At 44.7% G+C, this 22890-nt stretch overlaps 1 protein-coding gene across 2 annotated transcripts in view; it reads right to left on the reverse strand.

Moving 5' to 3' along the window:
* Positions 1–3065: 3065 nt before the first annotated feature.
* INO80D (INO80 complex subunit D) overlaps positions 3066–22890 on the reverse strand; it is an 89304-nt gene continuing 69479 nt past the window's right edge. For both annotated transcript variants that reach the window (XM_069733673.1, XM_069733672.1), the window contains 3 exons: positions 21329–21546; positions 20203–20360; positions 3066–5041 (listed from right to left, as the gene is read on the reverse strand). In XM_069733673.1, coding sequence (XP_069589774.1) covers positions 3873–5041; positions 20203–20360; positions 21329–21546 — 1545 coding nt within the window. In that variant the 3' untranslated portion in view covers positions 3066–3872. The remainder of the gene's footprint in view (positions 5042–20202; positions 20361–21328; positions 21547–22890) is intronic.

Genomic DNA, 22890 nt, shown 5'->3' on the forward strand with positions numbered 1-22890 from the left:
GAAGTGAATCCCGGTAATTCTCCTGCATTCTTCAACAGTTCTTTTCCTAGGTTATCAAAGACAATCTGAGGCTGTAATATGTGACTGTAGCCTAACTGAGCAACAATGCTGATAATTATAGAAGAAAAATTCCTTGAAGGAAGATCTAATATGTAAGGATTCTCAATCAGTAACGCTTACTTTACTTACTAGACAAACACGACCTTGGTTACTTTGTTCTTCTACATATCGTAAGTAGTGATGAGTGAATGTGCTCAGTTAACATGTTATCCGAGCATGCCTGGGAGTAATCCGCGCATGCTCGGGAGTGCTCGGATAATATGTTCAAGTCACAGAGGCTGCATGTTTTGCGGCAGGAGACAGACACAACACATGCAGGGATTGCCTGTTTGTTTGGCAATCCCCACATGTGTTGTGGCTGTCTACCGCTGCAAAACAAGCAGCCACAGGGACTTGCAGCCACAGGGACTTGAATATGTGTCTAAGCACGTTCGCACATCACTAATCGTAAGCCATGCCAAGTGGCATCAAAAAGGAGCATCTGTCGTACAACACAGCTTTTATTTTGATGTACCTACCACACTAAGTTTAGAAGCCAGTATGTAATCATCAGAAACAAGACACTTCAAGAAATTGCACATAGTCCCATAAGCCTTAGTATATGACAACACCTCAAAGTTGCTGCTAGGTGTAAACTAGCATATATGGGATCCCAAAGAATCCACAAAAATAATAATGGACAGAATACTGTGGATGCAGTTTTATCATTGTAGGAACCAAATTCATTTTTCAAGTAGCAAACTTGTATACCAATAGAGAACCATACAGAATCTTGGGTGACGGGAGAGTTTTCCATCACACTGGCTGCATATGTAAATATTAGAGAAGTACAGTAATGCTTTTTTCTGATTCTCCTCATGACCAACGAGGCCATTGACTGACTGCAGGGTAAGGAGACTCATGGGATGGGTATCACCACATCCAGGTCTCAACAGAGACCACTGGAGCAACGAGGGTGGTACTCCTCTCCTTATTTTGTAATAAATCCTGGAAAACCTCAGTTTTTTTAGAAATGTATTTCAAATTGTAGTTTATTTCTATAATTTGCTCAGCATCATCAGAAAGAGTAAACTTTTTTTATGGGGACAGTGTCAGATTTAGCTTATCCCACATTCCAAAATGTTAATGTTTTGTTCAAATTAGTTTTCACTTTTGCCTTGTGAAATCGCCTCCAACATGCTAAAAAAGCATGAATGTCCCCAAGTAAGAATGGGTTGTTATGGGTTGTCATCGGTCAGTATTTGACCGATATCCAGCTGCCAGGGTGAATTGCAGAAGTCTTAAAAAATAAGCGACAACACGGTGTCGAGTCTGTGCATAAACTTGATATATTTTCCAATGAAAAAAAAAAAAAAATTCATTAACCGAATCTAATTCAGTTGGATTACTCTAAAGATCGGTCTTTTCAAGAAATTCATAATTTACCATATTTTCCTCATAACATATTGTTCAGGCTTTCATATAGACCACTCCCTTCAATATTCAAGTTGTATAGCTTGCTACTGCTAATTTACTGGGACAGTCTGGAAAAGGTTATTAACCCTACCTCTTGAAAAAAAAAAAGTTTTCCGAATTTGAAGAAAAATAATTGAGCTGTAGTGTAAACTACACTGAGTGCACAATTATTAGGCAAGTGAGTATTTTGACAATTTCATCATGGTTTTCCAATTCCAAGCTGTATAAACTTGAATACTTATTGGCTGAAGGCGATCAGGTGATGTGTATTTGTGCGATGATGGAGTGTGAGGCCTATGGTTATCAACACCCTTTATCAAGGTGTGCAGAATTATTTGGCAGCTTGTTTTACTCAGGCAAACTGATGAGAATGACTCTTGAAGAACCAGATGAATGGGCCTGTGGCTGGATCAGTAACGGGCACAGACCTCCGCTTTGATAAAAGGCACCAGCAAAGTGCAGGCCGGGTACTGCTATGGGGGCTGCTATTATTAGAGATGAGTAGTTGGACCTTTCCAGGTTGAAGATGGACTGAAAATCAACTCCCAAGTATATTACCAAATGTTAGAAGACACTTTCTTCAAGCAGTGGTACAGGAATAAGTGAACATCATTCAAGAAAATCATGATTTTTATGCAGGACAGGTCTCAATCACATGAATCAAAGTCTCCAATGATTGGCTGCCAGTAAAGTCCTTAAAAGATAAAGACTAAGTACTTGTGGATCCTTCTTAAAAATGGGAGCTTTAAAGTGAAGGAAACCAGTCTCCCCTCTGAACAGTGTCATGGAGGCTGTGGTTGGTGCTGCTCAAAAAGCTGATCATCAACAGATTAAGAAACTGACAGATTCCATGGATGGAAGGATTAGGGCCATTAGTGAAAAGTAGGGTGGCTAAACTGGTCACTGAGATTTTTTAAGAAATATCTGAAATGTACCGTATTTTTGTATATTGAGTTGTTTGGTTTGGTATTCTCATTTTAACAAAAGAAAATAAAGGTTATATTTTTTAATTTGGTTGCACAATAATTCTGCACACAGATATTCTCCAAAGAAAGACAAAACCTCACTTTTACTTTCATAAATATACAGCTTTCAGGTTTATTAGCCTTTTGGAGTGACTGACAGTACTGCAGTAATTCAATAATAAAATGAATCATCAAAAATACAAATTGCCTGAAAATTGTGCTAAGTGCTTGTACACACATTTATTTATTTTTAAGTCGAGAAGTTCTGTGTAATTTGAATTTCAAAGTGAATATTATAAAAATAACTTCAAATCATAAGCATCTGATCAAATTGAAAAAAAAAGCAATCTTGATTGGTTCAAAAATGACATTTTAGGATCAAATAGGAACTGTATTTCATAGATATGCAACAGATTTAAGATTATCCAAATATTCTGACACAAAGCGACCACCAACATCTGTAACCTACGGGAGGAACAGGCTTCATCATATCTACCAATCTACCATTTGACAACCAATACGTTTAACCATCGACCCCATTAATCTGGAATTGTACCCCCCCCCCCCCCCCGCCCATCCCCTTCCCCATGCAGGAAGTCCACCTAAAAAGATGGATTGAAGAGCCAAGGTAAATCATTGTATCCTTCCATCAACAGAATTGTTTACATCCTTATCTCATTTACTAAAAAATGATGTGGGCTAATGGCAAAAAATCGTAAAGTAGCCCCCATGCCAAATATCATGTGGTGGAATGAAAACTAAACATCTTCCAATATATCGGCTCCTAGTTAATGGAACCAAGTAGGACATACTCTGCCGCTCTTACATCTTTTCTGCCCCGTCCATACAATATAGGTATATTTCACATGTGTAAGGCCAATAGAAAACATGGAATGGAGCTACCGCAAGCAATGCTTCATGCGGATGCAGCCCAGATCTGCAAGACTTTTCTAGATTTTAATAAAAAAACATACAAAAAACAACCATACTCACACAAGGGAGCCAAGATCATAATGGCTTAATATGTCAGGAAAGACATTGGGTTCTTTCTGGATTAAATATAACAGACTTAGCTTAGTGGCTTAATCTACCGACATATAACCCCTTCCCCACAACTCAAAAGGGACAATGGATCTCAGGTAGTAACAGAATGAGGCATTTATCCTGGTATCAGAATTAATGTAGGGGCCCAAAATCACTCCTTGAGATGAAGACAGTAAAGCAGACAAACAAGTATAGGAGCACCAGTGCTATTACAGCACAAAGAGGACACTGTGGTAAGCAAAGCCCTCCTTCAAAAGGGCATCCAGGGGAAAATGTGGTAAGAGCAAGGGGTATAAAGCAGGAGTCACTTCCCATCCAGCCTATTCCTTTATGCAACAAGGAAAGATATCAATTAGGATTTGGGAAAGAGGAGGTGGAGTTGTTGGTACTAGTAGCCGTGGCACCTGTCACAGTAAATCCCGCAGGAGGTGCAATTGAGCTATGGCTGGGTTGCAGGTCTTTGGGGATGCCACTGTGAGCAGATAACTGATGACCAAATGCTGCTATGAATTGAGGAAGCTGCAGTTTTGGAGATGTGGAGTCCATGAGTTCTGTAGAAGGGGGGCTTAGGCCGCTGAAACTTGTCTGCGGTAACCCCGGAAGCATGTTGGAGCTATTTGGGGTCACAGTGGAGAAAGTAGGCTGCGTAACCTCTGAATGAGAGGCAGCTTGAGGGGTGGATAAAGATGTTGAAAGTAGGTGCCCATCAGAACTTATAAAGGTGCCAAATGTTGATGGGTCACTAAGGTTGACAGGAAGGTTCCCCCAGTGAGTTCGGGGATTTACAACTCCACTTAGTGGTACATCCAGCTGGGTGGTGAGCAAGTGCTGAGTAATAATGGGTACCTCAGAAGAAAAAGTTAATGTTAAACCGTCAGCAGAGAAGGAGGTGGTATGAGGGGATGTAGTTTGGTCACTGTATGGTGATGGCACATGCTCACTATCGTAATGGCTTCCATGCGGGGACGAATGTGAATGGTCACTGCTATATTGCTGTTGTGAGGTGATCCCATCTTCTCCTTTACCCAATATCTCTCCTGGGAGAGGCCTCAGGGATACATGGCTGCTTTCTTGTAGTCCATGGTATGAACCCGTGTAAGACCTCTCTTCAAGAGAGCTGTGGCTTATTAGAGTGGTAGAAGTAAGGCCAACATTGGCGGAGGATGAAAACTGCCTCTGAACATGCCCACTCAGAGGTGCAGACGAGCTAGATAAAGCAGCACGGCCAAGGAGGTTTTCATCCAATTCCAGACTGGTAAAGTTTTCGTGGACCATTCGCCCATTGAGTAGCTCTCCAAGATCTGTGTGATCGTCTCTGGTCAACTGTTGGATTTCTGAACTTCCAGCACCTGAGGAGAAGGCTGTTAGGCCACGGTCTGAGAGGTCATGACTATTAACACCATCAGCCTGGGCCAGCACCGCAATAGAACTCAGACATTCCAGAGATGTAACAGCTTGAAGGGCCCGTTCCAACTCCTCCGCCTCTTCGGTAGTAGGGAGAAGTTCTCCGTTCTTACCTTTACAGAAAATAAACAGAAAAAATTGAACTGGTACAGCAGAAAAATATTACTTTTCATGCAAGAAAGATGTAATTCATTCCATACCCTTGAAAACTGTTGTGTTTTAAAATTCTTCATCAGTTTTTTTCAGTAACATTTTTGTATAAAAATTTTGACCAAGATGTTAATCTACCAAAAACTTCCAAAGAACGAGAGTGACAATTGTGAATAATGTCTGAGCAATATTGAGATCCTGCACATTTATCATAAACAATAAAGCAGGCACTAGATCACCGGAAATATATTTGGAGCCATGAAGAATTCTTCTTTTTAACCCCTTCACCCCGACGCCTGTTTTCACCTTCCAGATTTTTACAATTCTGACTACTGTCACTTTATGAGGTCATAAACCTGGAACGCTTCAATGGATACCTTGGATTCTGACACTGTATTTGTGACATATTGTACTTCACGATAGTGGTAAAATTTCTTTAATATGACTTGCATTTATTGGTGAATAAAATAGGAAATTTGGCACAATTTTGAAAATGTTGCAATTTTCAAACTTTTAATTTTTATGCCCTTAAAATCAGACAAAATAGTTAATAAATAACATTTGTTATGTGTCTACTTTACATCAGCACAATTTTTTAAACACTTATTTTTATTAGGAAGTTATAAGGTTTAACCATCGATTTCTCATTTTTACAACAAAATATACAAAACCATTTTTTTTTTTTTTTAGGGACCACCTCACACTTGAAGTGACTTTGTGGGACCTACTGTATACGACAGAAAATACCCAAAAGTGACACCTTTCTAAAAACTACATCCCTCAAGGTGCTCAAACATTCAAGAAGCTTATTAACCCTTCAGATGCTTCACAAGAATTAATGGAATGTTAAAGGAAAAAAAACATTTTTTTTTTTTTTCACAAAAAAATTCCTTTAGACCAATTTTTTTATTTTCATAAGGGTAACAGGAGAAATTGCACCATAAAAGTTTGCTGTGCAATTTTTCCTGAGCATGCCGATATCCCATATGTGGGGGGGAAAAAAAAAATCACTGTTTGGGCGCACGACAGAGCTCAGAAGGGAAGGAGCGCCATTTCACTTTTTCAATGTAAAATTTGCTGGAATACGTAGCGGACACCGTGTCATGTTTGGAGAGCCCCCGATATGCCTAAACAGTGGAAACCCCCCCCAGAAGTGACACCATTTTGGAAACTAAACCCCTCAGGGAACTTATCTAGATATGTGGATCACTTTAAACCCCCAGGTGCTTCACAAAAGTTTAGAACGTTGAGCCATGAAAATAAAAAAAAAACATTTTTCCCACAAAAAATGTTTTTTGTTTTTAATCCAAAATTTAGTATTTTTACAAGGTAAAAAGGAGAAATGGACTCCAAAATTTGTTGTGCAATTTCTCCTGAGTTCACCGATACCCCATATGTCATTGAAAACTACTTCTGAGGCACAGTGCAAAGCTCAGAAGGGAAGTAGCGCCATATTACAATGCAGATTTAGCTACACAGGTTTGAGGGTGCCATGTCACATTGGCAGAGCCCCTGAGGTGCCAGAACATAAGAATTCTTCATAAGTGACTCCAATTTACAAGCTAAACCGCTCAATAATTAACCTAGGGGTGCAGTGATGATCTTGACACCACAGGTGTGTCAGAAAATGTTATACCATTGGGAAGTGAAGAAAAAATAATTTGCATTTTTACCACCAAAATTGTGTGCTAACCCCAAATTTTACATTTTTATAATGGGACAACGGTAAAAATGGCAGAAAAACTTGCCGCACAATTTCTGTTGAATGTAGAAATACCCCATATGTGACTGTACAGAACTGCTTAGCCATAGGTCGGAGTCACACTAGCGTAGAATACGGACGAGTGCTATGCGAGAAAACATCGCATAGCACTCAGACCAGTGTTAATCTATGGGGCAGCTCAAATCACCATTTTTTTCTCGGGTGTATTCAACGTGTGAGTGAAATAGCAGCATGCTGAAATTGTACGTGTACATCACCCAAGTCTCACAAATGCAAGTCTATGGGTGCGAGAGAAAACTCTGACACCACACGGACCATCTGTGTGACTTGCGAAAAATACGCACACATTTTCCTCCTTTCAGCACACTGAGCCATTAAATTCACTGGAAAAGAGTAGTGAGAAACGTAAAGCCATACGCAGGTCATACAGATTCCATACGGATACACAGATGCAAGTAAATCGCATCATCGCACTGCAAACGGATTACACACGGATGACCATATGGAGAATATTTGTGTGACTCTCGGCCGAGAAAACTGGACCGATTTTTCATACGTTAAGTGTGACGCCGGGTATATATAGAGTCGGAGTGTCATTTGCCTCCTGGAACACAGATTTTCCTACAATAGTTTGCGGACTCCATATACCGAGCCCCTAATTGCTAGAAGAGCAGATTCTCCCCTCAAGTGACCCCATTTTGGAAATTAAACCCCTTTGGGAATTTATCTACAGGTGTGACGATTTGACTCCACAAGCGTTTTCCAGAAACAGGCAGCAGTGGATGTTGCGGAATGAAAATTGCAAACTGCTGTTGTAGTGACCGGTAGAATATGCCCAGCTCATGCTTCTGGAGACACGCACCTGTAAGTTAGGCAGGCTCTCATCACTACAGAAATGCCAAACATGTGGGCGCTAAATGTGGTTTAAGCTACTTTCACACATCAGGTTTTCGCTGTCAGGCTAAATTAAAAAAAAAAAAAAAACTGATTAGGCGAATGCTGCTGCCGGATCAGTTTTTTTTTCCCATAGACTCATATTGGTGCCGGATGACATTGCGTTTCGTCCGGTTTTCACCGGCAAATCTGCCGTTTTCGGTTTCTGGAAAAAAGTCCATAGCAATGTTTATCTCCGGGGACAAAGCCGGAAGCGCCGGATCCGGCTATTTGCTAGAATGGAAGCCTATGGGAGCCAGAAGGTGCCGAATCCGGAAAATGACAGATTCCGGAGACGGATTCCGTTTTTTTTAACCCCTTTCTGATATCAGACGTACTATCTCATCGAGGTGGGGTGGGCCCCTATGACCACCGACGGGATAGTATGTCATACGCGATCGGCCGCGCTCACGGGGGGAGCGTGGCCGATCGTCAGCTGCCTATCGCAGCTGACATCTGGCACTATGTGCCAGGAGCAGTCATGGACCGCTCCCGGCACATTAACCCCCGGCACACCGCGATCAAACATGATCGCGGTGTGCCGGCGGTACAGGGAAGCATCGCGCAGGGAGGAGGCTCCCTGCGGGCTTCCCTGAGCCCCCCGCAGCAACACGATGTGATCGCGTTGCTGCGAGGGTCTCTCTACCTCCCTCCCTGCTCCAGACCCGGATCCAAGATGGCCGCGGCATCCGGGTCCTGCAGGGAGGGAGGTGGCTTCACAGAGCCTGCACAGAGCAGGCACTGTGAAGCCTGCAGTGCTGTAAGTCAGATCGGTGATCTGACAGAGTGTTGTGCAAACTGTCAGATCACCGATCTGTGATGTCCCCCCATGGGACAAAGTAAAAAAAAAATAATTTCCAAATGTGTAAAAAAAAAAATATATATATATATATATATATATATATATATATATATATATATATATATTCCTAAATAATGAAAAAAAAATATTCCCATAAATACATTTCTTTATCTAAATAATTAAAAAAAAAACAATAAAAGTACACATTTAGTATCGCCGCGTCCGTAACGGCCCGACCTATAAAACTGGCCCACTAGTTAACCCCTTCAGTAAACACCGTAAGAAAAAAAAAAAACGAGGCAAAAAACAACGCTTTATTATCATACCGCCAAACAAAAAGTGGAATAACACGCGATCAAAAAGACAGATATAAATAACCATGGTACCGCTGAAAGCGTAATCTTGTCCCGCAAAAAACGAGCCGCCATACAGCATCATCAGCAAAAAAATAAAAAAAGTTAGTCCTGAGAATAAAGCGATGCCAAAATAATTATTTTTTCTATAAAATAGTTTTTATCGTATAAAAGCGCCAAAACATAAAAAATGATATAAATGAGGTATCGCTGTAACCGTACTGACCCGAAGAATAAAACTGCTTTATCAATTTTACCAAACGCGGAACGGTATAAACGCCTCCCCCAAAAGAAATTCATGAATAGCTGGTTTTTGGTCATTCTGCCTCACAAAAATCGGAATAAAAAGCGATCAAAAAATGTCACGTGCCCGAAAATGTTACCAATAAAAACGTCAACTCGTCCCGCAAAAAACAAGACCTCACATGACTCTTGACCAAAATGTGGAAAAATTATAGCTCTCAAAATGTGGTAACGCAAAAAATATTTTTTGCAATAAAAAGTGTATTTCAGTGTGTGACGGCTGCCAATCATAAAAATCCGCTAAAAAACCCGCTATAAAAGTAAATCAAACCCCCCTTCATCACTCCCTTAGTTAGGGAAAAATTAAAAAAATGTATTTATTTCCATTTTCCCATTAGGGTTAGGGCTAGAGTTAGGGCTAGGGTTAGGGTTGGGGCTAAAGTTACGGTTAGGGTTTAGATTACATTTACAGTTAAGAATAGGGTTGGGATTAGGGTTAGGGGTGTGTTTGGATTAGGGTTTCAGTTATAATTGGGGGGTTTCCACTGTTCAGGCACATCAGGGGCTCTCCAAACGCGACATGGCGTCCGATCTCAATTCCAGCCAATTCTGCGTTGAAAAAGTAAAACAGTGCTTCTTCCCTTCCAAGCTCTCCCGTGCGCCCAAACAGGGGTTTACCCCAACATATGCAGTATCAGCGTACTCAGGAGAAATAGGACAACTTTTGGGGTCGAATTTCTCCTCTCACCCCCGGGAAAATACAAAACTGGGGGCTAAAAAATAATTTTGGGGGGAAAGTTTTTTTATTTTTTTTATTTTCATGGCTCTGCGTTACAAACTGTAGTGAAACACTTGAGGGTTCAAAGCTCTCACAACACATCTAGATAAGTTCCTTAGGGGGTCTAGTTTCCAAAATGGTGTCACTTGTGGGGGTTTCTACTGTTTAGGTACATTAGGGGCTCTGCAAACGCAATGTGACACCTGCAGACCATTCCATCTAAGTCTGCATTCCAAATGGAGCTCCTTCCCTTCCGAGCCCTCCTATGCGCCCAAACGGTGGTTCCCCCCCACATATGGGGTATCAGCACACTCAGGACAAATTGGACAACAAATTTTGGGGTCCAATTTCTCCCGTTACCCTCGGGAAAATACAAAACTTTTTTTTATTTTTACAGCTCTGCATTATAAACTTCTGTGAAGCCCTTGGTGGGTCAAAGCGCTCACCACACATCTAGATAAGTTCCTTAGGGGGTCTACTTTCCAAAATGGTGTCACTTGTGGGGGGGTTTCAATGTTTAGGCACATCAGTGGCTCTCCAAACGCAACATGGCGTCCCATCTCAATTCCTGTCAATTTTGCATTAAAAAGTCAAACGGCGCTCCTTCCCTTCCGAGCCCTCCCATGCGCCCAAACAGTGGTTTACCCCCACATATGGGGTATCAGCGTACTCAGGACAAATTGTACAACAACTTTTGGGGTCCATTTTCTCCTGTTACCCTTGGTAAAATAAAACAAATTGGAGCTGAAATAAATTTTTTGTGAAAAAAAGTAAAATGTTCATTTTTATTTAAACATTCCAAAAATTCCTGTGAAGCACCAGAAGGGTTAATAAACTTCTTGAATAAGGTTTTGAGCACCTTGAGGAGTGCAGTTTTTAGAATGGTGTCACACTTGGGTATTTTCTATCATATAGACCCCTCAAAATGACTTCAAATGAGATGTGGTCCCTAAAAAAAAAAAAAAACGGTGTTGTGAAAACGAGAAATTGCTGGTTAACTTTTAACCCTTATAACTCCCTAACAAAAAAAAATGTTGGTTCCAAAATTGTGCTGATGTAAAGTAGACATGTGGGAAATGTTACTTATTAAGTATATTGTGTGACATATCTCTGTGATTTAATTGCATAAAAATTCAAAGTTGGAAAATTGCGAAATTGTCATAATTTTCGCCAAATTTCCATTTTTTTCACAAATAAACGCAGGTACTATCAAAGAATTTTTACCACTATCATGAAGTACAATAGGTCACGAGAAAACAATATCAGAATCACTGGGATCCGTTGAAGCATTCCAGAGTTATAACCTCATAAAGGGACAGTGGTCAGAATTGTAAAAATTGGCCCGGTCATTAACATGCAAACCACCCTTGGGGGTAAAGGGGTTAAACTGAGCATTCTCCAAATTTTTTTTATTCAATAATCTAAATATGCTAGCCGGTTTTTCCAACATTCGCCGGATTGTGCCTGATAGAAAAAACCTGATGTGTGAAAGTAGCCTAAGATACACTGGGGCTCAGTAGGCAGGGGGCATTTGGAATTGGGAGCGCAGAATTTGCTGAATTACTTTTAAAGGGAGAGGGGCCATTTCGCTTTTCCAGAGCCTTTGAGCTACCAGTAAAGTTGAAGCCTGCTATATTTCCGTTAATAGACCTGAGTTGGGATTTGCTTTTTGGTGGATTGTGTTGACACTTTTTTGGGAACATTTTACATAATGTTTGGGATCACATTTATCCAGCGCTCTATGCTGAGCACTTACTTTGTTATTTCCATCGAAATCTCTGAGAGACGCGATTCAGATGAAACCCTGGAGGGATCCTTTCACTATAATGAGGCAGTAAGAGTTACTCTGGAGTCCATCTGGCCTCTGTTCAGGGGTGTCTCTCTTTTCAGAAGTGCACAAACTGGGGCCGACGGCACTTTTATGCAATCCTAAAAGACAGACATTGTTGGATCACAAGTCCTATGGCGTCCACAGTGCCTCCATCTGCCTTATTATAGGGAATCTTCTGCCAGGGGTTCAGTCTGAATCACGTATTTCAGAGATTTACACATAAACCCTGGTGTAAGCAATCAGCGCAGAGCGCAGGATAAATGTGCGCCGAGCATTACTGTGATTTTTGAGAGGCAGAATGAAAAAAAAAAAAAATCAACAGATGAAGAATTGGTTTTATTTTTTTACACCGTTCCATGTGCAGTATAAGTGATTAGACGATATTATCCTTCGGGTCAGTGCGATTACAGCGATACCAGATTTATATATTTTTTATGTTTTGGCGCTTTTACACAAAAACTACGTTCTAGAAAAAACATACACTAAAAGACGCCTTTTATTGCAAAAACTAGTTTTTGCATCCCCATATTTTGAGAGCTATAATTTTCCCATATTTCGGCAGACAGTCATGTGATGACTTGTTTTTTTGAGGGGCGAGTTGAAGTTTATATTGGTACCATTTTCAGACACATGACATTTTTTGATTGTTTTGTATTCTGATTTTTGGGACGTAGAATGAACAAAAACCAGTTTTGGGATTTATTTATTTTTGTTACACCATTCCGTGTGTGGTAAAATTGATAAGGCAGCTTTATTCTTCGGGTCAGCACGACTACATCGATACCCAATTTATATTTTTTTTTATGTTTTGGTGCTTTTACACAATAAAAACTGTTTAGAAAAAAAAAGTTTTGCATTGCTTTATTCTGAGAGCTATAACTTATTTTTCTGCTGATGGAGCTGTATGATGGCTAAGGTTTGTTTTTTGCGGGACATGATGACATTTTCAGCGGTACCATTGTTATTTACATTCGTCTATTTTATCACATTTTATTGCACTTTGTTCAGCGGTGTGATGATAAAGCAGTGTTTTTTGCCTCGTTTTTATTTATTTTATTTATTTATTTTTTTTAAGGACGCGTCAATACCAAATATGTGCACTTTTTAGGTTTATTTTTTTACATAAATAAATCTATTTATTGGAAAAATATTTGTTTTTTTGTTCTTTATTTGGGGATTTTTTTGAAAAAAATATTTTTAAACATTTAAAAAAAGGGTTTTAAACTTTTTTACATTGTCGTAGGATGGGACATCACTGTATAGTATCAGATCGCTGATCTGATACTCTGCTATGCTTCTGCACTTGAGAGCATCAGATCAGCATCTGACAAGCAGGGAAGGAAGTGTCTCTGCTCCTGCTCTGAGCACGGAGACACGCCACCTTCCCTGAAGGATCCCGCGGCCATCAGAACAATGCGATCGCATTACGTTGTTCTGAAGGAAGCACTAGGGAGCCCCCTCCCTGTGTGCGATCTCCTCGATGTCGCTGTCGCTATTGACAGCGGTATCAGAGGGGCTAAACGCCAGCGATCGGTGCTAGTGCAGATCGCGAGCATTGCTGTAGGGTTTCGGCTCTCACACAGAGAGGACACCAGCACCCAATCACCGCGGCGCTCAGCGTGAGGCCGCGTCATCGCGGCGCCGTATATCTACTGCTGTTTATGGGAATGCAGCTCCCGCAGAGAACTATATATACACGTCGCAGGTCGGGAAGGGGTTAAACAAAATAAATTATTAAAAATGTCTTTATTGTGTGCAATGGTGTTCTTCTGGATCAAAACTACAAAATAGGTGAATTTAGATGAAGCGGGTTTTCCTTAACAATATCCACTATGCTACGATACTACATGTAAAATGCCCACAGTTATAACATTACAAGATAAAAAATAAACACATAAGATCATTATGTTAAACATAAAAAAAACTCCAGCTGCCTTTTCCACGTCTGTCACTCCAGCTCTATTCCCTACAAATAAAAGATATTCCTGGATTCGTCTTTGAAAGAGCTACATTGACATATACGGTAAATAGTTAGAGGGTGAAATCCTCCCGACAGATTCCCTTTAACAGCCACAATCAAATGAATGGAACCAAGATTCAGATACAGAAATTTCTACACTAAAATCATTTGAGAATTTACTCCAACTATGCCTGTCAAGCTTTGTTTACATGAGCTTACAAAAGAATTGTTCTATTTTCAGACAGAAACAACGGACAATTTTCCACCTGTATTGTAATCCATATGGCATTACTTTTTATACATCAGCAGTTGATAAAACAGGATTTTTGGTTGCTTACCGTAAAATCTGTTTCTTCGAGCCTCCATTGGGGGACACAGGAACCATGGGACGTCCCAAAGCAGTCCCACGGGCGGGAAAAACAGACTTCCATCAGGTCAGAGGACTCACCACTGCTGCCTGCAATATCCTTCTGCCTAGGCTGGCGTCCGCCGAAGCGTAGGTATGGACCTTGTAAAATTTGGCGAACGTGTGGATGGAAGACCAAGTTGCCGCTTTGCAAAGCTGTAGGGCGGAAGCCCTGTGGTGCACCGCCCAGGAGGCGCCGACTGCCCGGGTAGAGTGAGCCTTAATCCCAGAAGGGGGCACTCTGTTCTTGACCCGGTAAGCCTCCAAAATTGCCATTCTGATCCATCGAACAATAGTCGCTTTGGAAGCCGGCTGGCCTCTGCGCGTGCCATCAGGAATGACGAAAAAAGAATCCGTCTTCCGGAAAGAGGATGTTCTATCCAGATAGATCCTCACTGCCCTGACGAGGTCTAGCTTGTTCAACGATCGCTCCAGAGGATGGGTCGGAGCTGGACAAAAGGAAGGTAGAACGATGTCCTCGTTTAGGTGGAAGGTGGAAACCACCTTCGGAAGAAAAGAAGGTGGGGGCCGGAAGACCACCTTGTCCTGGTGAATGACCAAAAACGGAGGATGGCAAGACAAGGCCGCCAACTCGGAAACGCGGCAAATAGACGTGATGGCCACAAGAAAGGTCACCTTCCAAGAAAGAACCGATAGAGGAATCTACCTAAGAGGCTCAAAGGGAGAAACCCTCAGAACGTCCAGTACCAGGTTTAAGTCCCATGCGTCCACAGGGGCCCTGTACGGCGGGGCAGCGTGGGCTACTCCTTGAAGGAAGGTCTTAACCTGAGGCCGAGAAGCTAAGGTCTTCTGAAAGAGGATGGAAAGCGCAGATACCTGACCCTTCAGGGAGCTAAGAGCCAAGCCCGAATCCAGTCCTGCCTGAAGGAAGGCCAAGAGAGAAGGCAGAGAAAAAGACATGGATGGAACGCGGTTGGACTCGCACCAACGGAAGTAAGCCTTCCAGGTACGGTAGTAGATCCGGGAAGACGAAGGCTTCCGAGCCTGAATCATGGTTTGAATTACCCGGTCCGAAAGGCCGGACGCTCTAAGGCTACGTTCACATTAGCGTTGCGCGCCGTCGCGTTTTGGGACGCGTGCGTCGTTTTTTGACGAAAATCGGACGCACGAAAAATGCAACTTGTTGCATTTTCGTGCGTCCGACGCTAGCGTCGAAAACGACGCACATGTCGAAAAACGCAAACAAAAAAACGCACGCGTCCCCTATGTTAAACATAGGGGCGCGTCGCCGCTGCGTCGCCGACGCAACAGCGACGCACATTAGCGTAACGCTAATGTGAACGTAGCCTTAGAACCGCGGTCTCAACAGCCACGCCGTTAAACTGAGCGACCGAGAATTCGGGTGGCAGATCGGACCCTGAGACAGCACATCGGGCCTGTGTGGAAGGCGCCAGGGAGCGTCCGCGAGAAGGTTGACGAGCTCCGCGAACCAAGCTCTCCTGGGCCAATCCGGGGCGATCAAGATGACTGGCACCCCTTCCGCTTTGATCTTCTTCAACAGTTTGGGAAGTAAAGGAAGGGGTGGGAACAGGTAGGGCAGCCCGAACTGTGACCAACGAATGGCCAGAGCGTCGACGCCCACTGCGAGAGGATCGCGAGACCTGGAGACGAACTGCGGAACCTTCCTGTTCATTCGGGACGCCGTGAGATCCACGTCCGGAGTCCCCCATCGAAGACAAATCTGATGGAAGACCTCCGGATGCAAGGACCATTCCCCTGCCGCGAGGCCTTCGCGGCTGAGGAAGTCGGCGGTCCAGTTGTCCACGCCAGGAATATGCACCGCGGATATCACCGGAACCGTTGCCTCTGCCCAAAGGAGAATCTTGGATACCTCGGCAAAGGCCAAGGAGCTCCGGGTCCCCCCCTGATGGTTGACATATGCCACAGCCGTGGCATTGTCCGTCTGGATCCAGACTGGCAGGCCCCTGAGAATCCTTTCCCAGTGGCGGAGGGACAGAAAGATGGCCCGAATTTCGAGGACATTGATCGGCAGAGTTGATTCCTGCGACGACCAACGGCCCTGAACCGTCAGGTGACGGAAAACCGCACCCCAGCCGAGCAGGCTGGCGTCCGTTGTGACCACCTGCCAGTGAACTGGAAGGAAGGACCTGCCCTGGGAGATGAGAGGTGACGTCAGCCACCAGTTGAGAGACTGCTTGACCCGAGAAGAGAGTCTGAGCGGCCGATCCAGGGAGAAGACAGACCTGTCCCACTGAGACAGAATGGCTTGCTGAAGGGGTCGGGAATGAAACTGGGCGAAGGGAATCGCTTCCAAGGTAGCTACCATCCTCCCCAGAACCTTCATGGCCGATCGGAGGGAGGCCGAGGACCCTGGAGCAAGCGTATGTCCCGACAAAGAATGGATCTCTTGTCCTTGGGGAGGAAGACTCTGGTCTGACGAGTGTCGAATAGCATGCCCAGAAAGATGATGCGCTGAGAAGGAATAAGGCAGGACTTCTTCCGGTTGACCAGCCACCCGAAACGGGCTAAGGTGTCGAGAATAATGGACAGGCTTTCGTGAGCCTGAGAAAAGGACGGTGCCTTGATGAGGAGGTCGTCGAGGTATGGAAATAGGACCAGGCCTCTGACTCTCAATATGGCCATCAGCGCTGCCATGATCTTCGTGAACACCCTTGGAGCGGTTGCGAGACCGAACGGCAGGGCGACGAATTGAAATTGGAAGAAACGATCCCTGGGTCGGGAGGCGAACTCTATCTTGTATCCCGAGGATACAACTTCCCTGACCCATGCGTCCTCTACTGTGGAAATCCAGACGTCCCTGAAACGGAGAAGACGGCCGCCCAACCTGGGAGTTGGGCTGGAGTCTTGCCGAGAGTCATGCCGGAGGTGGATCTTCCAGTCCTGGGCCTGGAGGATCTACCCTGGGAATAGCGAGGACGCCAGGACGGAGTGGGCCTAAAGGACACCGCCTTCTTCTCTTGACGTGCCTGTGGCCTCTGTTGCTGCTGGGAAAAGGAGTTCGACGCAGCGAAGCGACGAAAGGCCGAAAAGAGCAAAACTGCCGTCTAGGAGGAGGACGACGGGGCTTAGCCTGGGGAGAAGAGAACTTGTACCCCCGGTGGCGTCCTTAATAATTTGATCCAGCTGGGAACCAAAGAGACGAGAGCCCTGGAAGGGCAGACCAGTGAGGGACTTTTTTGAAGATAAGTCCGCCTGCCAGGCCTTGAGCCAAACGGTGCGGCGGATGGCAACAGCATTGCTGGAGGCCTGAGCCGCACAAGACGCGACATCCAGGGAGGCAGAGACCAGGTATTCACCGGCGTGGGAAATCTGGTTGGTAAGCTCCGCTAGTTGTACGGGGGGCGCCCCGTCCAGGATACCTCGACGGAGCTCCTTGGCCCATTTGGAGATGGATTTAGAAACCCAAGTGGAAGTAAAAGCTGGGCATATGGCCGCTGCAGCCGCTTCAAAAGCTGACTTCGCAAAGGATTCTATAGCCCTATCGTTAGAGTCCTTCAGAGATGCTCCGCCGGACAGAGGAAGCACCGTGTTGGTGGACAGCCTGGACACAGGTGGATCCACCGAGGGAGAGACCGTCCAATTGGCGGTAAGTTCTGGAGAAAAGGGATATAACACACCCAGGCGTTTTCCCCTCTGAAAACGCCTCGTGGGGTTCTCTCTCTCTCTGGACATGATTTCCTCGAATTCAGGATGAGGCGCAAAAAACTTGGAAGGTGGTTTGGCCCATCTAAATGAAACCACCTGATTTGCGGGTTCCGTAGAGGGATCTATTATGCCACAAGATTGGTTTACTGCCACAATGCGATTCTGGACCATCTCCCTCATGGTGGCGATTTGGTTAGAATCCAGCTCCGAAATATCCTCTGAGAGCGCATCAGAGAATGCCTTGCCTGATTCAGGGGAGGAGGGTCGAGGGGACGCCGACCGCAGGGGAGGGCCGTGTGGCGAGATGGAGCGAGAAGAGGACTCAGACCGACGTTCCTGTCTGGACCTTTTGTGGCTTATCAAGGAGGGCTCGGGCGGCGGTTCCTGCGACCCGCTGGCCACGGCAGGGGTCTGCAGGGGTAACCGATCCAGCGCAGCCACCAGGGTTTGAGACACCCGAGTTAAATCGGCCACCGATTGAGACAGAGTGGAGGCCCAGCCTGGGATGGGGGTATCACTCTCGGGCGGAGCAGTCGGGGGATCCTGGGCGGTAGGACTGACACAGCGGGGAGGACTGACCTGAGGGAAGTTTGCTGTTACAGGACGAACATGCAAAGTACGTGACTAAGGCAGTAGATGAAGAGGAAGTAGGGGGGCGAGAGCGGCCCCCTTTAGAGGTAGACATTTTGAGAGGACCCTGAAGATGCCAGTGGGTTAGGGGACAGTGGGGCAGAGGGGGGTGTCAGTCTGCAGTGCAGCTACTCACGGACCCGATCCTGGAAGATGTCCCCTTGTCGGTGGAGAACTTCTGCCCTGAGGTGCTGGACTCTGCGCAGGACGTGCTGTGCCCACGGAAGGCGCAGTGGCAAAGGTGCGGGGCGTGCTGCGTGAGCTGCTGCTGCTGCGAAGGGTGCGCACCTAGATGATTATCCCAGGATGTAGGGGGGGGGGCGGAGCCAGACTCAGAGGCGCCGGTGGGCAGGGCCCAGAGAGTCGGGCGGGAAAAAGCCCGCCTGCAGAACCGGAAGTGGTGGAGCCGAAAACCGGAAGTAGGCCCCGGCAGATGCCGGGGCCTAAATTAGCAGCCGGGGAAAAGAGCCGGAATAAAGCGCCGGAAAAGAGGGGGAACTGGCGGCGGTCTCCTACAGGCTGCACCGCTGAAAAGGCGCAGCAGAGAGGGACCTCCTGCGGCGCCGGCAGAGCGCCGCAGGGAGAAGCGGCGCGACAGGCTGCAGGGCTGCCGCGCTGTGGAAGGAGCTCCAGAACAGGCCGCAGCGACGAGAAGCGCGCCGCGGAGGAGAAGAGCACGGCAGCCCTAAGAACAGGTGACTGACCCAGCAGGAGCATATAGGAGTGCGGCGCAGCAGCCTGTAAGGGCCCCGCGCCAGAAAGAAGCAGAGGGCCACCGATAATGGGGGAAGAAAGGTCCTTGCGTCTGCTCGCATACGAAAGACGCAACCCCCGCCGCGCCACTGCATGGACGCAGGCGGTGACCAGATATAAGAGGGTCGTTGCCTGGGAGCCCCAAAAGACCCCCCCCTATAAAAGATCTGGGATGGGAAGGGGGAAATACTCACCTAAACCATCCCACGCCGTTACTAACCTGAAGGAAGGGTAAGAGACGTCCAGGGAGCTGATGGACGTTCTCGTCTCCTCAACGGAGAGGCTCTGGTGGGCGAGTGGGTGGGGGACGGAGCCAGGACTTCTGAGCTAGCTGGTGTGCTAGGATCTTGGTCCTGGTGGGGGATCTATGAGGATACGGGGTGGCAGTACACACCGTACTCATAGTCCGCATTGTGGGACTACAGGTGTGACTGTTCACCCTGTATCCCTCCGGAAACCTGAAAAGAAACGACGCACATTGAGGTAGATAAGGGTCTAATGAAAGACCCGTGTCCACCTCCTACTGACATTAAGCTAAACTGAAGAGTATAATGCCAGTCGGTGGGGTGTACACTGCAGAGGAGGAGCTAACTTTTTTATTTGCATAGTGTCAGTCTCCTAGTGGCAGCAGCATACACCCATGGTTCCTGTGTCCCCCAATGAGAGGCGATAAAGAAAACCTGAACCAAATACAGTTTCCTACGTTAATAGTGGCACTGTATCAAAACAAAATCTAATTCTACACGGTCGATTGCATGGGATTAGATTTTATTTTTTTCCCACCCATAGACTTGAATAGATGAGTCCCAACCAAAATCCAGAAGAAAGTAGGGAATGCTGCAATTTTTTTTCAGACATTCGATACATATGAAAAGAAACAATCATCTGAACAACCCTATTTAAGATCAGTGGTCCGAGCGGTCGATGTTTTCCATGGACAGCATCCAGGCCAAAAATTTGGTACTGTGAACGTAGCCCAAGTTGCATTCTACTAAAGAGTAGCTAAAATACATAAAGTTTAGGACAGAACAATGAATTAATCTAAAATTACAATAGAAGAATACCTTCAAAAAAATCGAAGTCTTGCAGATCATCAGGCAAACGTGGGAGAACGTCAGAAAAATCTTCCTGATTCAGCTCTAAATCATGGGGAATGTCTGTAATCTCACTAGTGATGTCATCAGGTAGCTCTTCTGTGCTCAGGTCTGGTGTGGAAGGACTCCTATAGACCAGCAAAATACACACGGATAAATTGAAAATTACCAAGAAAAGGATACTGCCACATCAAAAGTAACAACAAGTTCTGACGTCGAACAGAGGTGGTCGAAGAAGAGGCTGCTCACACTGCTGCCAACCCAGTCTATCTGATATAACACTGGAGATATCAAGGTTGCTCAGGTAAGAAGAAACAGTGGACAGTAGTGAGAACGACCTCTGTCCTCAGCAACCCTCGTTTCTCCAGAATTAGATCAGATAAGACAGGGCAGACAGCAGTGTAAGCAGCATCTTCTTATCTCACAACTCCTGGTAACTCCAGTATTAGATCAGATACCGTATATCAGATTGCCTTAACCTGTGTGAATGTATATGCAATGTAGTGTAATTGCAGTAATATACTCCCCAATCGCCATCTTCTCTGGTTTTCAGAGCAGCTCTGGTCCTCTTCTGACTCACACGAGGTCTGTTCTAACTGGCGGGGTCACAGTGGGGTTTCTGTGTGAGCCGGAATCACTTTTATACAGTACAAGTCTATGGAGCCTAGTTCTGACAATTCATAGGCTTACATTGTGAAAGCAACTTGCAGTACACTATATACATATTTACATATTTACACATGTTTAGGCAATAAAAAGTTTTGTGGGAATGCTTCTTTAACATCCGATGGCACGTTATTGTCAGTGTAACAAAATGGCAGATATTTTTAATATACTCTAGTAATTATTTTACTAGACAAAACAAACATGATTTTCTAATTAAAGACATTTAAGAATGAATAATGTGTTATTTATTTTTTCTTCTATTCCTTATATACATGATCAGAAGTGGAGATGCCAATTCCACTGCTAAAGTATCACCTAAGCAGACTCAACAGTCATGAGATGTACAGGTATTTAGGGGTTTATTTATCAGGACATTTTCTCTCTTGGGGAGTATACACCAATAATCTCTTAATAAAGTGCCAATACTGACCTTATACTAGTGACCTCCACTGGCAGTGATAGGCTGCTGGGCATACAGAGGTTGCCTTGGGGCACTGCAGGTGGAATGGGTTTCTGAGGTCTTCTGGGTCCCCGCCGCCTCTTTTTCTTGTGTTTTTTGGTAAGAGCAGGAGGCTTGGTCTTTTTCCTGGGTTTCCTCTGCTGCTGGTGCTGAACCTTACGTGAATTGTCCCCGCGTAGGAAATTATCCTGATAACGACACAAAAGACAGATGCAATAACAGTAACGGACAATGATTTACAGAGAAAAGTATTTCCAAAACCTCTTGTAATCTTTGACAATATTTTGTGGGACAGCAATAAACACATCTGTATGCCTTACATATGAGACTATGTCTCTGTGGAATAAGAGCACGATCCATGGTTACTGAGCATGAAAGCATCTCATCCCTCCACACCGTATGTACATTATCCCAGTCTGTATGGAGGAACCAGCGGTTCAATTACAGCCTTGTGTGCTTACATTGCACTTTATCTGTAATGTCAGTGTGGACCTCATCATACTGCTACCTTGTGCTAGGTGGTGTTACGACAGCAATTTAACCATTAAAGGGAACCTGTCACCTGAATTTGGCGGGACTGGTTTTGGGTCATATGGGCGGAGTTTTCAGGTGTTTGATTCACCCTTTCCTTACCCGCTGGCTGCATGCTGGCTGCAATATTGGATTGAAGTTCATTCTCTGTCCTCCATCGTACATGCCTGCACAAGGCAAGATTGCTTTGCGCAGGCGTGTACTATGGAGGACAGAGAATGAACTTCAATCCAATATTGCAGCCAGCATGCAGCCAGAAGGTAAGGAAAGGGTGAATCAAACACCTGAAAACTCCGCCCATATGACCCAAAACCAGTCCCGTCAAATTCAGGTGACAGAGTCCCTTTAAATACGGGGGTTTTCTTGGCTAGAAAATGCAATTTTTAGCAAAATAAAAGGAAAAAAAAAGTATCATCCTAAAAAGTCTCTAAATTCCATACAGAGAAGTAAGGGAGACATTGCAGATGTTCCTCGGAGAGCTGTAGACAGAATGACAACCAAGGAAGTGTTGAGTATCATGAAATATTGCTTTTCCTTTTTTTGAAGTACTTTTGAACGAAGCTTAACCCTAACCCTAGCTAAAGGCAAAGAAAGAAAAATTATAAAAGAAAAAAAATCATCTGACTAGGGTGATGACAAATATTGAGCATGATAAATCCTATAACAGTGATCAAAAGCCAGGAACCAATAGAAAACCAATAGAAAAAAAAGGAGATTTTTGTGTACTCTCCGTAAAATCTCTTTCTCTTAGCCTCTAATTGGGGGACACAGGACCATGGGTGTTATGCTGCTGTCCACTAGGAGGCGACACTATGCATAATCTGAAAAAGATTAATCGTGGCTCCTCCTTTGCGGTATACACCCCTGGATGGCGTCAGCCTTCTCCAGTTTTGTGCAAAAGCAGTAGGAGGAACGTAACAAGAATAACATAACCATGCCTATAAGAAGGCAACTACGCACAAGCTCAAGAAAACAATATGAGAACTCAACAGTAACACCGG

The sequence above is a fragment of the Ranitomeya imitator genome, chromosome 7 (assembly GCF_032444005.1).
Source record: "Ranitomeya imitator isolate aRanImi1 chromosome 7, aRanImi1.pri, whole genome shotgun sequence".
Taxonomy (NCBI): domain Eukaryota; kingdom Metazoa; phylum Chordata; class Amphibia; order Anura; family Dendrobatidae; genus Ranitomeya; species Ranitomeya imitator.